We start from the raw sequence: 18,737 nt of genomic DNA on the forward strand, positions 1-18,737 counted from the left end.
AGCTGTTCCTGGTCCTTCTAGCCCAGACCTCGGCACAACTTGGGCATGATCAAGCTCTCTTGAGCTCTGTTACATGCAGCTGTTCTCAGTTGATCCACCTCAGACCTGGGAGCATCTTGGGCCCAATGAAGTCCACCTGGGCTGTTATATGCAGCTGCTTCTGCCCGCTCTACCCCAGAGCTGGGTGCATCTCAGGCCAGAGGGAGCTCTCTCAGGCAATGTTATAGGGCAGCGTTCTCCCGGATGCCTGGGTTCTCCGCATTGTGCAGTGGGGGTCCTGGCATCCCAGACGCCTGGGCTGTCCCCCCTCCAGAGAGGGGTCCAGCAGGGGTCCTGGACTGCCAGACACCTGGGTTCTCCGTCCTTCATGCATGAGGTGGGATGGAGGTCTTGGGCTCCCGGACGCCTAGGTTCTCCATCCTTCAGCCACAGCTGGGCACCCAGGCTCTGCAAGTGGCTATACTATGGGGCTGGGGTCCCACAGTGCCCCCCAGAGATGGGTGCAGGGCACTCAATGCCGCAGGGCGGCGTATTGCACGCTGCTGTCTGAGTCCGAGTCCGAGTCTGAGACGGGGTCAGGGCGGCGCGCAGGGCGTGTGGGCAGCACCAGGGAGCAATAATGGAGCTCGGGCTCCTCAGCTGACCCCACGTTCTCATAGTCGCCCCGTGCCTCAGCCTGGGGGCAAAGGGCAAAGGGCAGGGGCAGCCTCCTCAGTGCCGCTCACTCCTGACCTGCAGTCCCCTGCCTACCCCCAGCCCTGCCAGTGCCCCTCACTCCTGACCCACAGCCCCCGCCACCCCACACCTGCCAGTGCCCCTCACTCCCGACCTGCAGCCCCACCCTGGCTGGTACCTTCTGGGGCCCGTCCGGCTTTTTTAGGACACTGTAGACCACAGTGTCACCCTGCGGCATCCTGGGAAAAATTGGGGGGAGGAGGCAATGAGAAGCAGCCTGGACACCTGGATCCCCCTAGCCCGGGCCCAGACACCCAGATTCTCCCCCTCCCTGGGGCCCCGGCGCCTGGGTTACCTGGGGGAGGCGGCCAGCCCATCATGGGAGCCAGGGGGGAACCAGATCTCTGAGTAGTTGAGGGCGTCATCAGGGGTCCCTGGAGGGCCCGGGGGGCGGAACCCCAGCCTGGCTCCGCCCTCCTGGTGCCGCACCTGCACAGGATTGGGCCCAGATACAGCCAGTACTGGGGTGGAGCACACAGCATAACGCGGGCCCCTCGATGCGCCCAGCTCTGGGGTGCGGCCGCATGGAAGCAGCCACATAGAACAACCCTCCCCACACTCCCCCATGACCTCACCTTCTTGTGCTTGACCCAGAATGACCTTTGACCCCCGACCACCGGGACAATGTCGTTGGGCACCTGCTGCCGCTTCCTCCTGTGGGGGGGAAGGGGGGTGAACCCCGGTGCCTGGGTTCCCTGGGGGGATGGAGCTGGGGGTCAGGGTGGGGGCCACATGCCCGAGTCCCCTACACGTACCAGCGCCACAGGCCCAGCACCAGCGCCCCCAGCAGGATGAGCAGGGCCAAGCTGCCCCCCGAGGCCACGGCCGTGATGCGCCGCACGGTGGCTGCGCTGTCTGCAAGGGAGGGGTGAGAGCGGGGGGGCCGGACACCTCGTTTCTCTATGGGATCGGGGGGGTTCCTGGGTGTTTGGGGTCTCGGGGGGGGCCTCAGGGGGTTCCTGGACACCTGGGTCTCCGGGGGTGGGGGGTCCCATCGCCTGGGTTTGGGGGGCCTGTTTCCCAGATGCCTGGGTTCTTGGTAGGGTCTGGGTGTGGGGGGGCTCCTCCAGGGGGGTCTTGGGCGGGGTTCCCAGACGCCTGGGGTCTCTGGGGGGGTCTTGGGGTGGGGGCCATTCCTGGATGCCTGGGCTCCATGGGATCTCTGGTGGGGGTCTGGGTGGGGGGTCCCAGATGTTTGGGTTTCTTACAGTGCACGGTGAGGACAAGGAGGGCACCGTCGGTGACCCCTGCATGGTTGGTGGCCCGGCAGTAGTAGGTCCCAGTGGCTTGAAGCTGGAGGCGGGGCAAAGGCCAGGCTGGGCCCACCCCCCAACCCAGCCACACCCCATTGTGGTACCAGTCGTAGCGGTGGGGGTGGGGCCACGCCTTGGTCTCGCAGCGCAGCATCGCAGTGCCCCCTTCCACCAGGCGCCCGCCCGGCTCCACCAACAGCCGCACTGCTTGCGGAGGGTCTGTGGGGGCACAGGGTCAAGGGTCACGGCCTGGACGCCTGGGTTCCACACCCAGGGGTCAGGACCCGGATGCCTGGGGTCAGGGGTCAAGGCATCTGGATTCTAAGCCCTGGGGTCAGGGGTCAGGACCTGGATGCCTGGGTTCCAGGCCCTATGGCAGGGGCCCAGGTGCTGGGGTCAGGGCCTGGATGCCCGGGGTCAAAGCTCTAGGGTCAGATGCCTGGGGTCAGAGGTCAGGGGACCTTGATTCTAAGCCCTGGGGTCCAGGCCCAGACACCTGGGTCCTGCTGGAAGTGCGGGGCAGGGGGTTGGGGCCTCAGGACCCTCCCGGTCTTCTGGGTCCCTCTGGGGTAAGGTCCCTCCCAGACTCCTGGGTTCCTCCAAGTGGGGATGGAGGGTGGGGTGCGACTTACACCAGACCTCGAGGATGTGGGAGGGGCTGTCGGCGGCGCCAGCGATGTTCTCGGCACGGCAGTGATACTGCCCAGCATGGTGGGGGTGGGCGTGGGGCAGGTGCAGAGCCGAATCGGGGCCAGGGGGGGCCAGTGTGGCATTGTCAAGGAACCAGGTGAAGGTGGTGGGTGGGGGCTGGGCACTGCCCACGGCACAGCGCATCTCCACAGGGGTCCCGGCCAGCACTTTCCTCCCTGCCTGCGGCTCCACCTGCACCTGCACCTCCCTTGGCCGGACTGGGGGGGTGGACCACAGACAGGGGAGCTGTCAGTCAGAGTCAGGCTCTGCCCACTGCCCAGCTGGCCTTGCCCCCTGCCAGCCCCATGCTCTGCCTACCTCCCTGGCTGGCCACACCCCTGCCCGGGACCAGCCCCCCCTACCAACTCCTGTCCCCCCTCTGCTCCCCCCACCCCTGGGATACCCAGATGTGCAGGGAAGTCTGGGGTCCGGGTTGTGCACGCGTGCACACACAGATGCAGACGCATACGTGCACAGGGAACCCAGGTGTCTGGGACACCCCCATGCTCCTCCCTCTGCCATCCCAGTGCTCCCAGTCCCCCCCAGTGCCCCCCGTTCCTTCCTAATCCCCATGCTCCCAGTCATCCCCAGTCCCCTCAATGCCCCCACCCCAATGTCCCCAGTCCCCATCTCAGTGCCCCCAGTGCCTCCCATCCCAGTACCCCCAGTGCTCCATCTCACTGCTCCCAGTGCCCCCAGTCCCCCCATCACAATCCCTCCCACCCCAGTGCCCCCACTCACAGAGCACATCGAGGGTGGCAGGGAGGGATCGGTTGGTGCCCAGCTCATTTTGGGCCTCGCAGGCGTAGGCACCACGGTGCTGGGGGCCAACACTCAGCTCCAGCATGGGCCCGGACAGGTGGAGTGCCAGGGGCTGCCCATCGTGGTACCAGGCCCAGGTGGGTGCAGGGCAGGCGTCCCCCCCGGCACAGCTCAGCCGCACCACCGTGCCCTCCAGCACCTGCCCCTTGGGCTCCAGCACCAGCTGCACGGCCTCTGGCGGGTCTGCGGGCAAAAGGAGGGACTCAGAGGAATGGGCGGAGCCTGGGGAGGGTGAGGCCCTGAGCCTGGTAGTGCCAGGAGCAGGGCCTGAGGGTGATGAACAGGCTGTGGTGGGTGGGCAGGGCTTGGGGTGATGAGCAGGGACGTGGCTGGCTGGGTTGGCTGAGAGACTGAGCCTGGAGCTGGAAGTGGGAAGGGCTTGAGGATGAGGGCTGGGATGGGCGGGGCTAGGGGGGGTGGGCAGGGCCTGGGTTTGGTGAAAGCCTGAGCCTTGACTTGGAAGGGGTGGGGCTTGAGGGTGATGGACAGGAAAAGTGGGCGGGACCAGGGAGGGGGATGCCAGGCTTGGGCAAGAGGCTGAACCCAGGGCTACAAATGGGATGGGGCTTAGGCTGATAGACAGGTCTGGCTCCAGTGAGAGCCCAATGCCAAAAAGGGGTGGGGCTCGAGGCCACAAGGGGCGGGGCCTAGAGGCTGCTTGAGTCTGCAGAGAGCCCAGTCCTGGAAAGCAGGCAGGGCCTGGGGCTGGGAAGGGACAAGGGCTCCCCCAGGCCTGGCAGACAGGGAGCTGGCAGCCCAGGCACCTGGGGCCAGGGCTGATGAACATCCTTGAAGCCCCGCCCCTCCTCCCTGCTGCCCGTGGGGGTACTCACACAGCACAACCAGGTCCCAGGGCGCAGAGCGGGCAGAGCCGATGCTGTTGCGGGCCTCGCACACGTAGGCGCCAGCATCCTTGGGCTGGGCCGAGCTCAGCTTCAGCTGGGCCCGATCCTGCCCTGGTAGCTCCCGCCTGTCCCAGAACCAGCGGAAACTGGTGGCTGGTGGCTCAGCCTGGCAGGAACAGAGCAGCACTGCGGGCGCCCCCGCACGCGCAGGCACCGACTCCAGCCTCAGCGCCATGGCCCGTGGGGCGTCTGCAAGGGGGAGAGACATGGGGTGAGGGACGGGACCCAGGCGCCCCAACTCTCTCCCCAACCTGCTACAGGGCCCCAGTTGTGCCTGCTCCCACCCTCCAGGTACTGGGCCCCCAGGTGGGGGTGTCCCAAACACCTGTGCGCCATGTGTGCGTGTGCGTGGCCTGCTGTGACCCTGGGATAACACACAACTGCTGAGTCCCTGCTGGAACAGAGGGAGCCAGAAACTAAGACCCCTTTCACCCAGCGGAAGACCCGAGGCCAGCGCCCCCGACAGTCGCTGCTGTCATGTCTACGGAGCCACTTCTCAGGTCACATTCTGGACAGCACACCTGTAATGTGATTAGGGATTCCTGTTTAAGTATGTTCGGGTCTCTCTCTATGCGAATTCGTTTTGTGCGAATTCACTTATATGTGACAACCTTATTTATACCAGAAATTTGCTCTGTGAGAGAAAAATCCAATGTTACGTGAAGTCGGCCGGCCATGAGCTCCCTACAGGCTGGCAGAGTCCCAGCCGCAGGGAGCTGGCAGGGAGCGGGAGGAAGGCGGTGAGATGGGGGCGCCGCGTGCACGTACAGTACATGCACGTGGCCCCAAGTGACCTCGAGGGCAGCTCTGGCAGGTGAGATGGGCGAAGAGGTGGACTGAGGACCCTGTAGGGAGGAGCTGGGCGAGGCTGGGGCTGCTGTCCAGCCGGGGGGGTACTTGGGGCCTGGGGCTGCAGTGTGCAGCTGCAGGGCCCCAGTGGGGAGCAGGACAGAGCCTCTGGTGGCTCCCCGCCGCCGTGCACATGTCCAAGGGAAGGGGCAGATGCATGGGCACAGCGGGCCCTGGCCCTGATCCTGGGCCTGACTCAGCTCCTCTCCCTGCCTGGTCCCAGCGCCCTGCACCCTGCTGAGCTGGCCACACGGCTCCTGTGGCCCAGGGCAGCACCCCTCAGAGCAGCAGGCACAGGAGGTGACTCCCCAGGGCAGCACAGGATGAACAGCCTGGCCTGGGGGGCCTGAGGGGGACATGGCCCCAATCCTGGGTCGGGCTGAACACAGGTGGTGCTGAGACCACGGCCCAGCTGGACCTCACCCCCCAGCACAGGGACCACGGCCACGTCCTCACCTATGCCCCAGCGTGATGCCTGCCGGGCTGTGGAGGCTGGGGGCAGGGAACAGCGGGGCCATGTGGAGAAGGTGCTCACCCCACACTGCCTTGGCAATGTGCCCGCTGTGCATGCCACTGCTTGCAGCGTGGAGCTCACAGCCTCTCCGCACAGCAGTTATTGCATTGTGCAATTACTGTTTGAATTCGTCATGGTTTGGGGGGGGGGCAGCAGAGTGAGGATGGCACGTGCCCCTATTAATTACATGTAATAATGGATTCGCTTTATGTGAATTCGCTTTATGCAAGGTTTTTTGGAATGCAACCCTCGCATAAAGAGACCCGAGTATAAATCCTTGCAGGGCTCAAGCAAAAATAATCCTAGTAGAGAGAGAGAGAGAGAGAGAGAGAGAGAGTGTGTGTGTGTGTGTGTGTGTGTGATGCCAGGGTCCTAGCCGCCTTCTCCCCTGACCCCAAACCCTGTCCCTCCCAGCCCCCCCACTCACACTGTACTTGGAGGCTCAAGTCGGGGGACGTGTCCATGCCTTCGCTGTTCTGGGCGGTGCAGTGGTAGGTGCCAGTGGAACGAGGCACCTGGGCTGTGAATTTCAGCTCAGGGCTCTGCTCTTCCAGGGTGTTCCAGTTCCGGCTCCAGTGGTACTGGTAGATGGGGGGGTTGGCGCCCCCGAGCACGTCACAGCGCAGCTGCACGGACTGCCCTTCGGTCACCACTGGCCCTGGCATCACTGTCAGCGTCACATTACGTGGTGGGTCTGCAGGGGGCAGAGGCCATTACACACCAGAGCTGGGCGAATCGGGGCATGAGCAGCACAGGGCAGTCCCCAGCTGGCATCCCGGGGTGGGTTGGGAGCGGGGCTTCCACTGACTTCACACCCCTAGTGCAGGCCCCACCCCCAGGGACCTGCCCTGTCCCCTTACCACCCACCTCCATCCCAGAGCTGGGCACACCAGGGCCCCAGCAGCCCAGGGCAGCCCCAAGCTGGCGTCCCAGGGTGGGCTGGGAGGCGGGGCTTCCACTGGCCACTCCTCCCAAGCCAGGCCCCACAGCCTCTGCACTCAGGTCCGCTCCAGAGATGGGCACAGCCCTCCGCCACCCGACTCCCTTGGCCCCACCCGTTTCCAGCCCCGCCACCACTCACAGAGCACTTGCAGCATCAGGCTTGCAACAGGGGCACTGCGGGTGTCCAGGGCGCAGGTGAGGACACGTCTGTGGTCCCCGCGCTGGGGGGTGAGGTCCAACTGGGCCACGGTCTCAGCGCCGCCTGTGTCTAGCCGGGCCCAGGATCGGGACTGTGTCCCCCGCAGGCCCTCCAGGCCCCTCCAGGCCAGGCTCAGGGGCTGCAGGGGGCAGTGGTGGAGCAGGGAGCAACGCAGCTGGGCCCGGGCCCCCTCCCGCAGCTGCTCCGAACCCTCCAGGTGGGGCGTGGGGCTGACCGCTGTGGAGAGGGGGGGCACAGGTCATGCCTGGGTTCATGCCCCAGGGTGGGAGGGGGTGAGAGGGCCTAGATGCCTGGGTTTGTGCCCCAGGGCAGGAGGGGGTTGGTGGGGGCCAGACACCCTGCTCTGTGAGGGGTCTGGGTCAGGGGTCGGGTTCTGCCCCATGGGGGCAGGTGGGCTGGGGCAGTGGGAGCTGGGGCCCGGACGCCTGGTTCCCTCCCACTCTGGGATGCGCATGGGGGCTTGTGGAAAGGGGGAGAACCGGGGATCCCGGACACCTGGGTTCCCTCACCTGCCACCTTCACCTCAATCTTCTCCATCCACCGCTGGTACCGCTCCCCCTTTGTGTTCATCTTCCCTGGGGGGTAGGAGGCATTGACCCAGACCCCATAGGTGCCGTTGTCCCTGGCCTCCACGTTCTGGATGAGGAGGCTGCAGTTGCTCTTGAGGTCGCCCAGGAAGGAGACCCTGGAGGCCAAGACCGGCGGCAGAGCGGCCTCAATCCGGGCCAGCTCCATGCCGTCATAGCCGTTGGTCTGGCGGTTCCAGAGGGGGTTGTGGTACCAGACGAGGGTGTGCACAAGCCCTGGGTTGGCATTGGTGAAGGGGGTGAAGCAGGCCTGGTAGCGGCACGGGATCTGCAGGCAGGTGCCCGGCCAGGCCAGCAGCGTTTCAGGCATCTCCACAGGGCGCTGGCACCTGCCCAGGGCACCTGGGGGCAGGAAGGGGCCGTGTGCAGTGCTTGGGCCACCCCGATCCCAGTCCAGGGGAATGTACACTGCCCAGGCACTTGCAGGCCACAGGGATTGTGGCTTCCCGGAGAAGCCAGGTGTCTGGGCTCCCGGCACCCCTGCTCACACCCACAACCCCCACTCCCGACCCCGAGCCCCCAGGTGTCTGGGCTTGCAGAGCCCCCCGGCCCGCTCCCCTCAGGGAACCCAGGCGTCCCAGATGCCAAGCCCCGTCCCTGCAGACCCTCCTGCCCTCTGCCAGCTAGCAGGACCCCAGGCGCCCGGGCTCCCAGAATCCCCTGCTCTCACCCCCCCAGACCCCACCGGCCTCCTAGAGCTGGAGAGAACCCGGGCACCCCCCGCACTCGTTCCAGAGATCCCCCCCCAGGGGTCGCATGCATCCGGGCGCCCAGCCCCCACCCAGGGAACGCAGGCATCCGCCCACCACTCACCTGGGAGGAACAGGGCCCAGACCAGCCGCCACATGGTGCAGTCTGCGCAGCAAAGGGTGAAAACCTGAGAGCGGGAACCAGGCATCTGGGTCCTACCCTTTACTCTGACCCCTGGTTCCCCCCACGCCCAGGCCAGGCCGCCACAAAGGGGAACCCAGTCTCTGACCCCACTGACCTCCCAGAGCCGCAGGGCCCAGGCAGCAGCACTGTTGGGGCGGAAGAGCACAGCTAAACTTAGCTCCGGCACCAGTTTGGTTCTGACAGGGCCTGGGGGGTGTGGGGACTGCGAACCCGGATGCCTGGGTGCTCCCCCCCACCGACTGCCTTCAGGGTCCAGTGCTTCCCATGCCTCACTGTGGCTTCCTCTGGGGTGGAACTGGGCCCAAAGAGTGGGGGGGGCATCCTATAGGGGCAGGTGCCCCTATAACCCCCCCAAACCCCTGGCTCTGGGGGTCTCCCATTGGGCACCGACCAGTCCCGGCCCTGCTTAGCGTAGCTGGAGCTCTGGCTTTGTGGGGAGCACATGCCTCACGTGATGCAGCCCCGATCCCCACTGCCCCCAGCCCCCTCCCCCCCCCAAGCTCTCACTTCTCCTTTTGGGGGTAAACAAGCTCAAAATGGGTCTGTTTGTTCCCTGTGGAACAAAAAAAACCCCACCCACATCCCGGGGAGCGGCCCAGCCCCTGCTGCCCTGCCAGAGACCCCAGGTGCCCAGGCTCCTGCCCCACTGCGCTCGCCTCCCCGGGGAACGCAGGTGTCCGGGGACCCGTTGCCTCCTCCTCTCACCCCCCAGCCCCCACTAAACAACCCAGGTGTCCAGACACCCACCTCCGCTGCTCTAACCCCCTGGACCCCATTCCCCCCCTCGAAAACTGAGGCCCTCCCTGCCCCTCAGCCCCCAGCCCCCACTCCCCTCCTGGAGAACACCTGCGCCCTGCCCCAGCCCCGGCCTGCTCAGGCCTGGCTCCACTCCCAGAGAACCCAGGTGCCCGGCCCCCCCGTGCCCCCATCCCCCTGACCCCCCCCAGAGAACCCAGGTGCCCGGCCCCCCGTGCCCCCATCCCCCTGACCCCCCCCAGAGAACCCAGGTGCCCGGCCCCCCCGTGCCCCCATCCCCCTGACCCCCCCCAGAGAACCCAGGTGCCCGGCCCCCCCGTGCCCCCATCCCCCTGACCCCCCCCAGAGAACCCAGGTGCCCGGGTCCCCCGCGCCCCCATCTCCCTGACCCCCCCCAGAGAACCCAGGTGCCCGGGCCCCCCGCCCCTCCATCCCCCTGACCCCCCCCCAGAGAACCCAGGCCCCCCACCCCTCCATCCCCCTGACCCCCCCCCAGAGAACCCAGGTGCCCAGGCCCCCCACCCCCCCATCCCCCTGACCCCCCCAGAGAACCCAGATGCCTGGGCCCCCTGCATCCCCACCCCCGTGACCCCCCTGGGAACCCAGGTGCCCGGGGCCCCAGGCCTCCCACCGCGATGGCGGAGGCGTGGGTACCTGCGGTGATGCCTGTGGCCGATGTGGGGAGCTGGTGGCGGGGATCAGGCCCTGCCCCTTGCTGGGGGGAGGGGCTTGTCAGGGGAGCTCACCATTACACCCCCAGGGCAGGAAGAGGAGGGGGGCAGGGACGGTGTATCTAAGCAGGTGAGGGCCTGGTTGGTGCCTGGATGGGAGACCAGTGGCTCTGGGGGAAGGGGAGTCCCAGCCGCCACTGCCCCCCACCCAGAGCAGAACCCAGGCGTGGGGGCTCCCAGCTCTCACCCCATAACCCTGCCGGCTGAGGAAGAACTCAGCTGTCCTAGAGCCCCGCCCCCGCCCCAGGAGCAGCTGTGGCTCCACCCCCCAAGTAGGGGGAGGTCCACTCTTGACCCCACCCCCAAAGGGGAGGCCCCCTTCTTGCCCATACAAAGACTCTTCCTCCCACCCCAGTCACCCTCTGGCTCCGCCCCCAGGCAGCACAAGGAGGATGCCCAACCCCTCAAGCCCTGCCCCCTCCAGCTCCAGGCTCAGGCACTCAGCCAACCCAGGCGTCCACCTGCCTGACCATCACCCCAAGCCCTGCCCAGCTCAGCTTGTCCATTACCCTCAGGCCCCAGTACCAGGCTCAGGCTCTCACCCAACCTTGGCCCTGCCCAACACCCCATCCCTGCCCCAGCTGGGGCTCCCTGGCTTGCTTTGGCTTGATGATGCACCCAGCTCTGGGGTGGCTCTGCTGGGTATAGTGCCCCCCACAGACCGACCAAGAGATGTTATGCTGACGGCAACACTGAGATCCGTGGTGCCTGAGGGGTGAACCGTGCGGCTGCGCTGCAACGTCCCCAAGGGCACCAACCCCCGCATCTTCCAGTACCCCTGGACCTGGGACTGGGCAGTACTAGGAGAGCAGGGCCCCGAGCTGGCCTTCCCAGCCTGGTCATCGGGCACCTACCGCTGCACGGCCTGGAGTCTCAAGGGCGAGGACACATCCCCTCCATTCCACTTGGTTGTGTGGCGTGATGCCCCACAGCCTCAGCTGCATCTTGTCTGCCAGCCTGGCGCCCCCAAGTCCTACTAGTGAGTGGCCATGAATGGCAGTGGGGGACTGGGGGCTGCCCCAGATGGAGGCGTTGGAGTCACCCCATATCCATAATGGAGGAAGGGGGTAATTTTTGAGGTGAGGGTTGCTTGGTGCCAAGATGCAGCCAGCTCTGATGGGGAGCAGCTTAGAAAGGGCTAAGTGTAACACTGCACTGGGGGAAGGGGGGGAGAGGAGCTTATCTGGGGTGGATCCATCCAGGACCAGCCAAGTATCACACACTCGAGGGAGGAGATCAAGCCACCTCTGGGGGCTGCAGGCAGCTCAACACCAGCGGGAGGCAAGGGCAGGGGATGGGAAGGACGGGGTGGGTGGGTGGAAATGCGGCTACCTCTGGAGGGCCAGGTACAGCACCGGGCGCGGAGCAAAGAGCCATGAGACAGCAGCAGGGTCCGGAATGGCTTTATTGAGAGCCAGAGCAGCCTGGATGCCTGAGTACTTGGCAGCTCCAGGAGGGGCGTGGGGCTGGGGAAGGTCCCCGGGCTCCTGAGGTCCCTCCTGGCTCAGGCGTGGAGGCTAGATACATTCACAGCCGACTGGGTGGTGGCCTTGCTGGTGGCAGGAAATGGACGAGCCAATGAGACCAGGGCGCGGGGGAGGGTGGGGCCTCCCAAGCCCCACCCCCCAAGCAAGCCCTGGACCCAGCAAGCCTCACTCATTCTTACCTCTCTATCCCTAAGCTCCTAAACCCCTCCACCCAGCTCTTCCCTAGCCCCATCTCTCAGACATTGACCATGCTCCCCTAAGGCCCCTGTTAGCTCCGCCCCCTGGGCCCCTATTAGCTCCACCCCTGCGCTCACCTACTCCGCCACAGTTGGTCCCGGGTCCAAGCCAGGACCCCGCGGCCTCTCCACAAGCAGCAGCTGAGGTCCAGGCCCAGCAGGACAAGGAGGAAGACTGAGGCCACCAGCCCAGCCACGGACCCTGGGGGCAGCCTCCAGCCTGTGGGAGGGAGGGCAGAGCTAGGCCTAGACACTTGGGTTCACCCCGGCTCCTAGAGAGGCCCAGACACCTGGGTTTTCCACATACCCCACCTCAATCCAGGGTGCAGCCAGCTCTGGCCAAGTAGAATAGGCTGAGATGCGGCTGGCTCTGGGGTGGGCTCTCACCTCCTGCCTGTTCCAGGTGCAGGGCGTGGCGCACCGCGCCAACTGCATTGGAGGCCTCCAGCACCAGCTCTGAGGAGAAGTCCCACGAGGTCTTGGGGGTCACCTGGAGTCACGGGTCAAGGTGAGAAGTGGGGCCCCAGAGGTCCCCCCTCCCCCCGCCCGGTCTTGTGCGGGGGGGGACGACATGCAGAACCCAGGCATCTGGGACACACAAATGTGCATGCATGCACACACGCACACACAGAGGACCCAGGTGTCTGGGACATACATGCACACAGCCCAGGCATCCGGGGCACGCGCACATGGAACCCAGGCATTTGGGACAAACCCTTGTGCATGCACACACATACACACAGGACCCAGGTGTATGGGACACACAAGTGTGCACAGACACATGCACACACACACTCAAAGGACCCAGGCATTCAGGGCATCCATGATCTTTCTGGCTGCGGGGAGAGCGGCACTGCATGCCAGAAGCACGCGTGTCCTGGGCCCCGTAGTGCTGTGAAAACTCACCTGCAGGGCATAGTGGTGCCGGGCGCCATCCCGGCCCAGAGGCCGCAGGGTGAGGGTCTTGCCCTGCCAGGCCACAGTGGCTGTGGGGGCAGGGTGGGCCCAGACAGTGAAGTTCACGGTCACAGGGGTCCCAGGCCGGGCACAGACTGAGCTGTTGTGGGGGGTCTCGATCCTGGGGGAAACTGAGGGGGGCAGGGCCTGGTCAGACCCACCAGCCCCCAGCTCTGCCTCCCTGGGCCGAGTCCACCAAGCCCCAGCCCCGTCCTGCGCCCACATGCACTCCCCCCCACCCCAGGATCCAGGACACCCCCGCCCCCACACAGGCATCCAGGCCCACCAAAGCCCCACCCCCTGCAACGAACCCCAGTGCCCCCCTTCCCGCACACTCACAGAGCACGCTGAGTGTGACCGCGCGTGTGACCTCACGCCTGCGCCGGGCCTGGCGCCCGCGACATATGTAGACACCAGCGTCGCCTGGCTGCGCCGCCACCACGACCAGTGTCCCCTCCTGCACTACCAGGCGGCCTGCGGTGCACACACGTACACATCACCCCCCAGCCCCAGGGGGGCTTTGAGGGACCCTCCTGCCCCCTTCTGCTGCCCCGCCTTGGGTGGGTGCCTGGCAGGGGGCAGACAGCACCATGGGGGGCAGCTGTCAATCAACCAGGGGGGTGGGGCCTGACTGGGAGGGGGGACCCCAAGACTGGGCTTGGGGGACCTTCCCAGTACAAACCAGTAGAGACTGGGGGGGAATTTCCATAGGGAACTGGGGCCTGGGGCTTTGTGGGTGGTCCCCCACCCCCTCATAGCCCCCCAGTCCCATAAAGCCCTTCGCTGGAGCCCCCCATCAACCCTCCCCAATCCCTCTGCCTAGCCGCCTCCTGGACCCTGCAACTCCATAATGTCCCTCCCTCAAGCTCCCCCATCAGAGCCCTCCCCATCCCATATGCCTCTTCCTGGAAGGCCCCATTCCATCAACCCCCCTCAATCCCATAGTGCTCCTCCCTGGGCCGCCCCATCATACCTTTTTTTTTTTTTTTTTTTTCCCCCCCTGTTTTTTTGCACCGGTCCTGGAAGCACTGTAATACCAGGTCAATGCATGGAGTGGATGGAGCACGCTCCGGTTCCACAGGGGAAGCAGCGTGACCACATAGGCGAGCTCCCCAGGGTAATTGTGTCTGATATGTTCTCCATAGGAGGTCTATATTGAGCAGATTCTTTTTGATATTGGGTGGTGGAACCCCCCTATCATACCTTTTTTTTTTTTTTTTTCCTGTTTTTTTGCACAGGTTCCCCCTATCATACCACCCGATCCCTTAATGTCCCTCCCTACCTCCCCCCATCATCACTCACGCTTCCCCACGGAGGCCAGGTCACTCCCTCCACGCTCCCAGGTCACAGTGGGGGTTGGGGTCCCTGTGACCTCGCACTTGACCTTGGCTGTGGCCCCTTCGGCCACCTCCACCACCGCAGGGGTCAGGGCCACGATCTTGGGGTCCTCTGTAAGTGCCCCCGGGGGGCAATAAAGGGGGGCAATGGGCAATAAGCAGGGGAGGGGCATGAAGGCTGGGCCAGTAGCAGCTTCCAGCTACTTTGCATAGGCCCCGCCCCCTTCTGTGTAGCCCCGCCCACCACCCTCAGCCCTGGCCCAGGTCCCATCCATTTCCCCTGGTCCTACTTCTGTAAGCCCTGCCCACTATTCAGACTGGGAATCCTGGTCCATACAGGCCTATAGGGCCCAGGGACCCTGGTCCATATGAGGCTGTGAAGCTTGGGGGACCCCAATCCCTATGGGGCTATAGGGCCTAAAGACTGCTGTATATAATGCCTGAGGGCCTCTGGTCTATACAGGGCTATAGGGCCCAGAGACCCTGGTCCATATGGGGCTATGATGCTTGGAGAACCTCAGTCCTTATGAGACTATAAGGCTCAGGGACCCTCATATATGATGTCCAAGGATCTCCCGTTCATATGAGGCTATATGGCCCCAGGCCCCCAGAACGTACAGGGCTATAGGGTGCAGGGTCCCCAGTCTATAGGGGACTATAATGCTTGGGGGACCCCAGTCCCTATGGGACTATAAGGCCCAGGGACCCTCATAATATGATGCCTGAGGCGCCCTGGTCCATATGGGGCCGTAGCACCCAGCTCTCACCAGCAGGGCGGATGTCAATATTGGCAGCAACGTCATCCCCGGAGTCAAAGGTGCCCTGGCACCAGAAGCGCCCGCCCTGCTCCAGCGCCATCAGCGTCACGTGCAGCTCGGCGCGGCGCTCGTCAACCCGCCGCTGCCGGAACGGCCCCGCCTCGGCGCCACGGTCCCCCTCTGGCACCACGGCCTCATCCGGGCCCAGCCACACGGGGCTCGCCTCGCCCCCGCCACGCACTGCCAGCACCAGGGAGGGCATGAGGGCGTCGCACCGGGGGGTAGGGGGGGTAGATAGACAGATAAATACATATGGAGATGGACATGGAGATGGATGGATGGCGAGAAGGTCATAGAGATGCATGGATGGGGCCATGTTGATGGAGGGATGGATGGATGGTTACAGGGATAGATGGAAGGATGGGGGGGCTGGGAGCTGGGAGAAGGGGGCCCCATGCCCCACACTCACCCTGGCACAGAAAGAAAGTCTCATTTCCAAGCTCCACTGCGCCGTCAGCCGGGATGATCTCCAGGGTCCCAGGGCTGCCATGCACCCACTCTGGGGGAGTGAAAGGGGTCAGTACCACCCCGCCCGGATGCCTGGGTCCTCCCTAGCTCTGGGAGGAGAGAGGGGGAGCCTGGTGGGGTGACATCAGAGGGGCCCAGAGCCCGGGTTCTGCCGGAGAGCTGCACCACTGGTCGACCCCCCAGGGGCAGGTGCCCAAGAGCAGACCCAGGCGTCCAGGCTGTCCTCACCAGGGAGGAGGAGGAGGAGGAGCAGGGGTCCCATCCTGCTAGACAGGGGGTCAGCTCAGTGCTGCCAGAGCCTGGACGGGGATGGGTATAAGAGCTCGGAGCCCCCACCCCCATCCAGTGGGGGGAGGGCAGGACCCAGACGCCTGGGTCCCAAACATTTGTGTGTGCGCGTGTGTGTGTGTGTGGTGTCCCGGATGCCTGGTTTCTTCCCCTGCATGTGCTGTGGCTGCAGTTGGACGCAGCTCCCTGGCGCCAGGCCCAGGGCCGAGGCCCACGAGGGTTTCCTGGCTGGTCTGGGGGGGTTGGAGCCCTGCCCAGCTCCCAGCTGGTGACCTTCACCCCTGGCTCCAAGCACTGGACATACCCCCCCTACCTGAGCCAGCCCCTGCCCTGGCTGGGGGGGGGTGGGCCAGGCTGGGGGCATCTCCCACCCAGAGAAGGACCTGAATATCCACATTGGGACCCAGGCGTGCAGACTCCCAAAGCCCCCCGCTCCCAACCCCAACAACCCTCTCATCCCCCACAGAGAACCCAGGCATCCGGGCTCCCAGGTCTCCCTGCTCTCACTCCCCCCCCCCACCCTAGTGAACCCAGGCATCCGGGCTCCTGCCCGCCCCGCTCAAATAACCCAGGCATCCGGGCTCCTAGCCACACTGGGTGGCCTGCAAGCTGGTGCCCAGTAGGGGGAGGCCTCCTCCCAGTAGCTGGGGCGGGGGGCAGGGGGAAACTGGGAGGTCTCCCCTGGAGCAGGGGAGGGGGGGCAGGCCTTGGGAAGGAGCACAGGGGGAGAGACTGGGAGGAATTGGGTCTTACTGGTTGAGACTGGGAGGGATGAGGCGGGAAAGCTATAGGGGCCCGGCCCAGATAAACAGACAATGCCCGAGACACAAACATCCTCCCACACCCCACCCTGACGCACGCGCCAGGACCCAGGCATCCGGGCGCCCCCAGCCCCCTCCACTCTGATCCCCCCAGTCCCCCTCCCCTCCCAGAGCTGGTGCGCTCACCCCCACACCCCCGAGACCTCGGGCATCCAGGCTTCCAGCCCGCTCTGCTCCCCCGAGAACCCAGGCATCCAGGCCTGGCCCTGCACCCCACGCCCACACTCCAGCCCCGGGATGAAGCCTGTCCCAACTGCACCCTTGTGGGGGGAGGGCTGCAGGGGAGGCAGGAAGCGCCCATTGTCTGGGGGGCTAAAAATAGATGCAAAGACAACAGGTGACATCATGGGGGGGCACAGATGGATGGGGGACAGGGCTGTGTCTCCACCCAGCCCTTCTCCCCCCCACCCCCCATCTGTCCATCCCCTAGGAGAGACAGACAGCCCAAATCCCTGCCTGACTCCACTCTCCTGGGACACCTTGAGCCCCCAGGACCCCCAAAAAACACGCTGCTGGCTCCTCTATGAGCTGCCGGACCCAATGCCCCCCCCACAACATAAGTCACCTGCCAAGGGCCTGGCCTAAACCCCCCTGCTCTCAACCCATCAGAAAACCCAGGCATCGGGGCTCACAGCCCACCCCCCACCCTCCAGCCTCCCCCTCGCCTCCCAGTGAACTCAGGCATCTGGGCCCCAGCACCCCCTGCTCTCAGCCCCTAACCCCCCCACAGCTGCAGAAAACCCAGGTGTCCGGGCTCCCAGCCCCCCCCTCACCCCCACGCCCAGAGAATCCAGGAGTTGGGGCCCAGCCCAGCGCACAGCACCTGGGGTCGACTCCCGGTGCTTCGTGGGCCCCGATCCTGTCCCGGCCCCGACACCTGGGTTCTCTACGGCTCCTTAGCCCAGGGTCTGGGAGCCTGGGGTCTCTGCATAGAGGACGGGTGCTGAGGGGTGAGAGCAGGGGGGGCTAGGACCCCTGGGTGCCTGGGTTACCTTATAGTTTCATAGTTTCTAGGGTCGGAAGGAACCTGAGCAGATCATCTAGTCCAACCCCCTGCCATGGCAGGAAAGAGTACTGGGGCCAAACGACCCCAGCAAGGTGTTCATCTGACCTCCTCTTAAACACCCCCAGGGCAGGAGCCAGCACCACTTCTCTTGGAAGCTGGTTCCAGCCCCTAGCCGCCCTGACCATGAAGTCGCGCCTCCTGATATCTAGCCTGAACCTCCCCTCTGCCAGCTTGTGACCGTTATTCCTGGTCACTCCTGGTGGTGCTCGGGGGAACAGGGACTCCCCCAGTGCCTGCTGGTCCCCTCTGATTAGTTTATAGCAGGCCACGAGATCCCCCTCAGCCTTCTCTTGTGGAGGCTGAACAGGTTCAGGTCCTGTCGCTTCTCTTTGTAGGGCCTGCCCTGCTGCCCCCTGATCATGCGGGTGGCCTCCTCTGGACCCTCTCCATGCTGTCCACATCCCTCCTGAAGTGCAGCGCCCAGACCTGGACACAGTACTCCCGCTGCAGCCTGACCAGCGCCGCGCAGAGGGGGAGGATCACCCCCTTGGACCTGCTCGAGATGCATCTGTGGATGCAGGACAAGGTGCGGTTGGCCTTGCTGACCGCGTCCCCACACTTGGAGTCAACGATGACTCCAAGATCCTTTTCCGCCTGACAAGAGGGGAGTTCCCCAGCCTGTAGGTATGGTGCCAGTTGTTTCTGGCAGGATGAGAGCGAGGCAGGGCAGGATAGGCCAGGGCAGAGAGCCCAGACTCCTGGGTTGGGGTGGGAGGCTGCCTACCAGGAAGCCTGAGCCTGACCTCTCCCTGGGCGTAGACAGAATGAGGCAACCCCAGGAGGAAGAAGCTGAGCCCCGGGGGTAGGGAAGGAGGTAGATGAGCATGGACACAATCATGGCGCAGCCAGATGCCAAGGCCCCCCCAGGTGGCCTCCTGCCCCCCAACCCTCCTTACCTGCCCCCCGCACCTCCCTACCTGCCCCCCACCCAGGCCCCCGACTACCTGCCCTACTCACTGTTGACCACTGTATGCTGCTGCCTGCCCCTGGGGCTGGTGGCCCTGTTCTACTCCCTGCAGGTAGGGCCCGCACGCCCGGGTACTCTGGGTACTGGGGGTCGAGGGTGGGGGGGTGCTGGGGGCCCAGGGGGCTGGGCTCTCTGGGGTGGGGGGTGAGAGGGGGGGATGGGGCCCTGGACACCTGGGCTCTCTCCAGGTTTGAGAAGGGTGTGGTGGCTGGGGGGGAGGGGAGCAGAGGAACCTGAATGCCTGGGTTCTTTGAGGGGGGGAGGCTGGGAACCCAATACCTGGGGTCTCTGGGAGGGGAGTGGGGTCGGGGGGGAGGCAGGGTAAGAGGAAGGGGTCCTGGGAGCCTGGACACTTGAGGTCTCTGAAAGGGGAGAGGTCTCGGGGTGAGAGCAG

The 18,737-nt window shown here is 65.3% G+C and overlaps 2 protein-coding genes across 6 annotated transcripts; both read right to left on the reverse strand.

The window, feature by feature from the left end:
- Positions 1-496: 496 nt before the first annotated feature.
- LOC149861726 (B-cell receptor CD22-like) lies at positions 497-10,098 on the reverse strand. Of its 5 annotated transcripts, none has more exons than XM_090055428.1 (15): positions 9,822-10,098; positions 8,506-8,536; positions 8,331-8,372; positions 7,440-7,859; positions 6,850-7,146; positions 6,196-6,462; positions 4,334-4,594; positions 3,420-3,683; positions 2,621-2,896; positions 1,944-2,207; positions 1,491-1,590; positions 1,311-1,389; positions 1,031-1,164; positions 854-914; positions 497-676 (listed from the first exon to the last, which is right to left on the reverse strand). In XM_090055428.1, exons 3-15 carry the CDS (start codon positions 8,362-8,364, stop codon positions 512-514), a joined length of 2,622 nt encoding a protein of 873 aa, XP_089911554.1. In that variant the 5' UTR covers positions 8,365-8,372; positions 8,506-8,536; positions 9,822-10,098; the 3' UTR covers positions 497-511. The 5 variants fall into 5 exon arrangements, with proteins under 5 accessions (XP_089911554.1, XP_089911552.1, XP_089911553.1 ...); XM_090055426.1 differs by having other exon boundaries at positions 8,331-8,394; XM_090055427.1 differs by lacking the exon at positions 8,506-8,536.
- A 1,195-nt stretch (positions 10,099-11,293) lies between these two features.
- On the reverse strand, positions 11,294-15,859 carry LOC149861727 (neural cell adhesion molecule 1-like). The gene is made up of 9 exons (XM_090053040.1): positions 15,430-15,859; positions 15,143-15,232; positions 14,683-14,913; positions 13,881-14,027; positions 12,918-13,052; positions 12,528-12,709; positions 12,009-12,111; positions 11,700-11,841; positions 11,294-11,451 (listed from the first exon to the last, which is right to left on the reverse strand). The coding sequence occupies exons 1-9, from the start codon at positions 15,461-15,463 to the stop codon at positions 11,403-11,405; spliced, it is 1,113 nt and encodes a 370-aa protein (XP_089909166.1). The 5' UTR covers positions 15,464-15,859; the 3' UTR covers positions 11,294-11,402.
- Between the last annotated feature and the right edge of the window lie 2,878 nt (positions 15,860-18,737).

The sequence above is a fragment of the Crocodylus siamensis genome, chromosome 6 (genome assembly GCF_052110815.1).
Source record: "Crocodylus siamensis isolate JL-2025a chromosome 6, ASM5211081v1, whole genome shotgun sequence".
NCBI lineage: Eukaryota > Metazoa > Chordata > Crocodylia > Crocodylidae > Crocodylus > Crocodylus siamensis.

What these genes read in the sequence shown, in the direction of transcription:
- LOC149861726 (XM_090055427.1), bottom strand. Translation starts at nt 8,364, where the DNA reads ATGTGGCGGCTGGTCTGGGCCCTGTTCCTCCCAG. An exon ending in CTGGGACCTGGTTGTGCTGT is followed by an intron (nt 3,684 to 4,333) that starts GTGAGTACCCCC and finishes TTTTGCCCGCAG; the next exon opens with ACCCGCCAGAGGCCGTGCAG. An exon ending in GGGCTGGCCGCCTCCCCCAG is followed by an intron (nt 915 to 1,030) that starts GTAACCCAGGCG and finishes AATTTTTCCCAG; the next exon opens with GATGCCGCAGGGTGACACTG.
- LOC149861727 (XM_090053040.1), bottom strand. Translation starts at nt 15,463, where the DNA reads ATGGGACCCCTGCTCCTCCTCCTCCTCCTCCCTG. An exon ending in CCTCCTCCTCCTCCTCCCTG is followed by an intron (nt 15,233 to 15,429) that starts GTGAGGACAGCC and finishes TCACTCCCCCAG; the next exon opens with AGTGGGTGCATGGCAGCCCT. An exon ending in GGCACCACTATGCCCTGCAG is followed by an intron (nt 12,112 to 12,527) that starts GTGAGTTTTCAC and finishes CCGTGACTCCAG; the next exon opens with GTGACCCCCAAGACCTCGTG.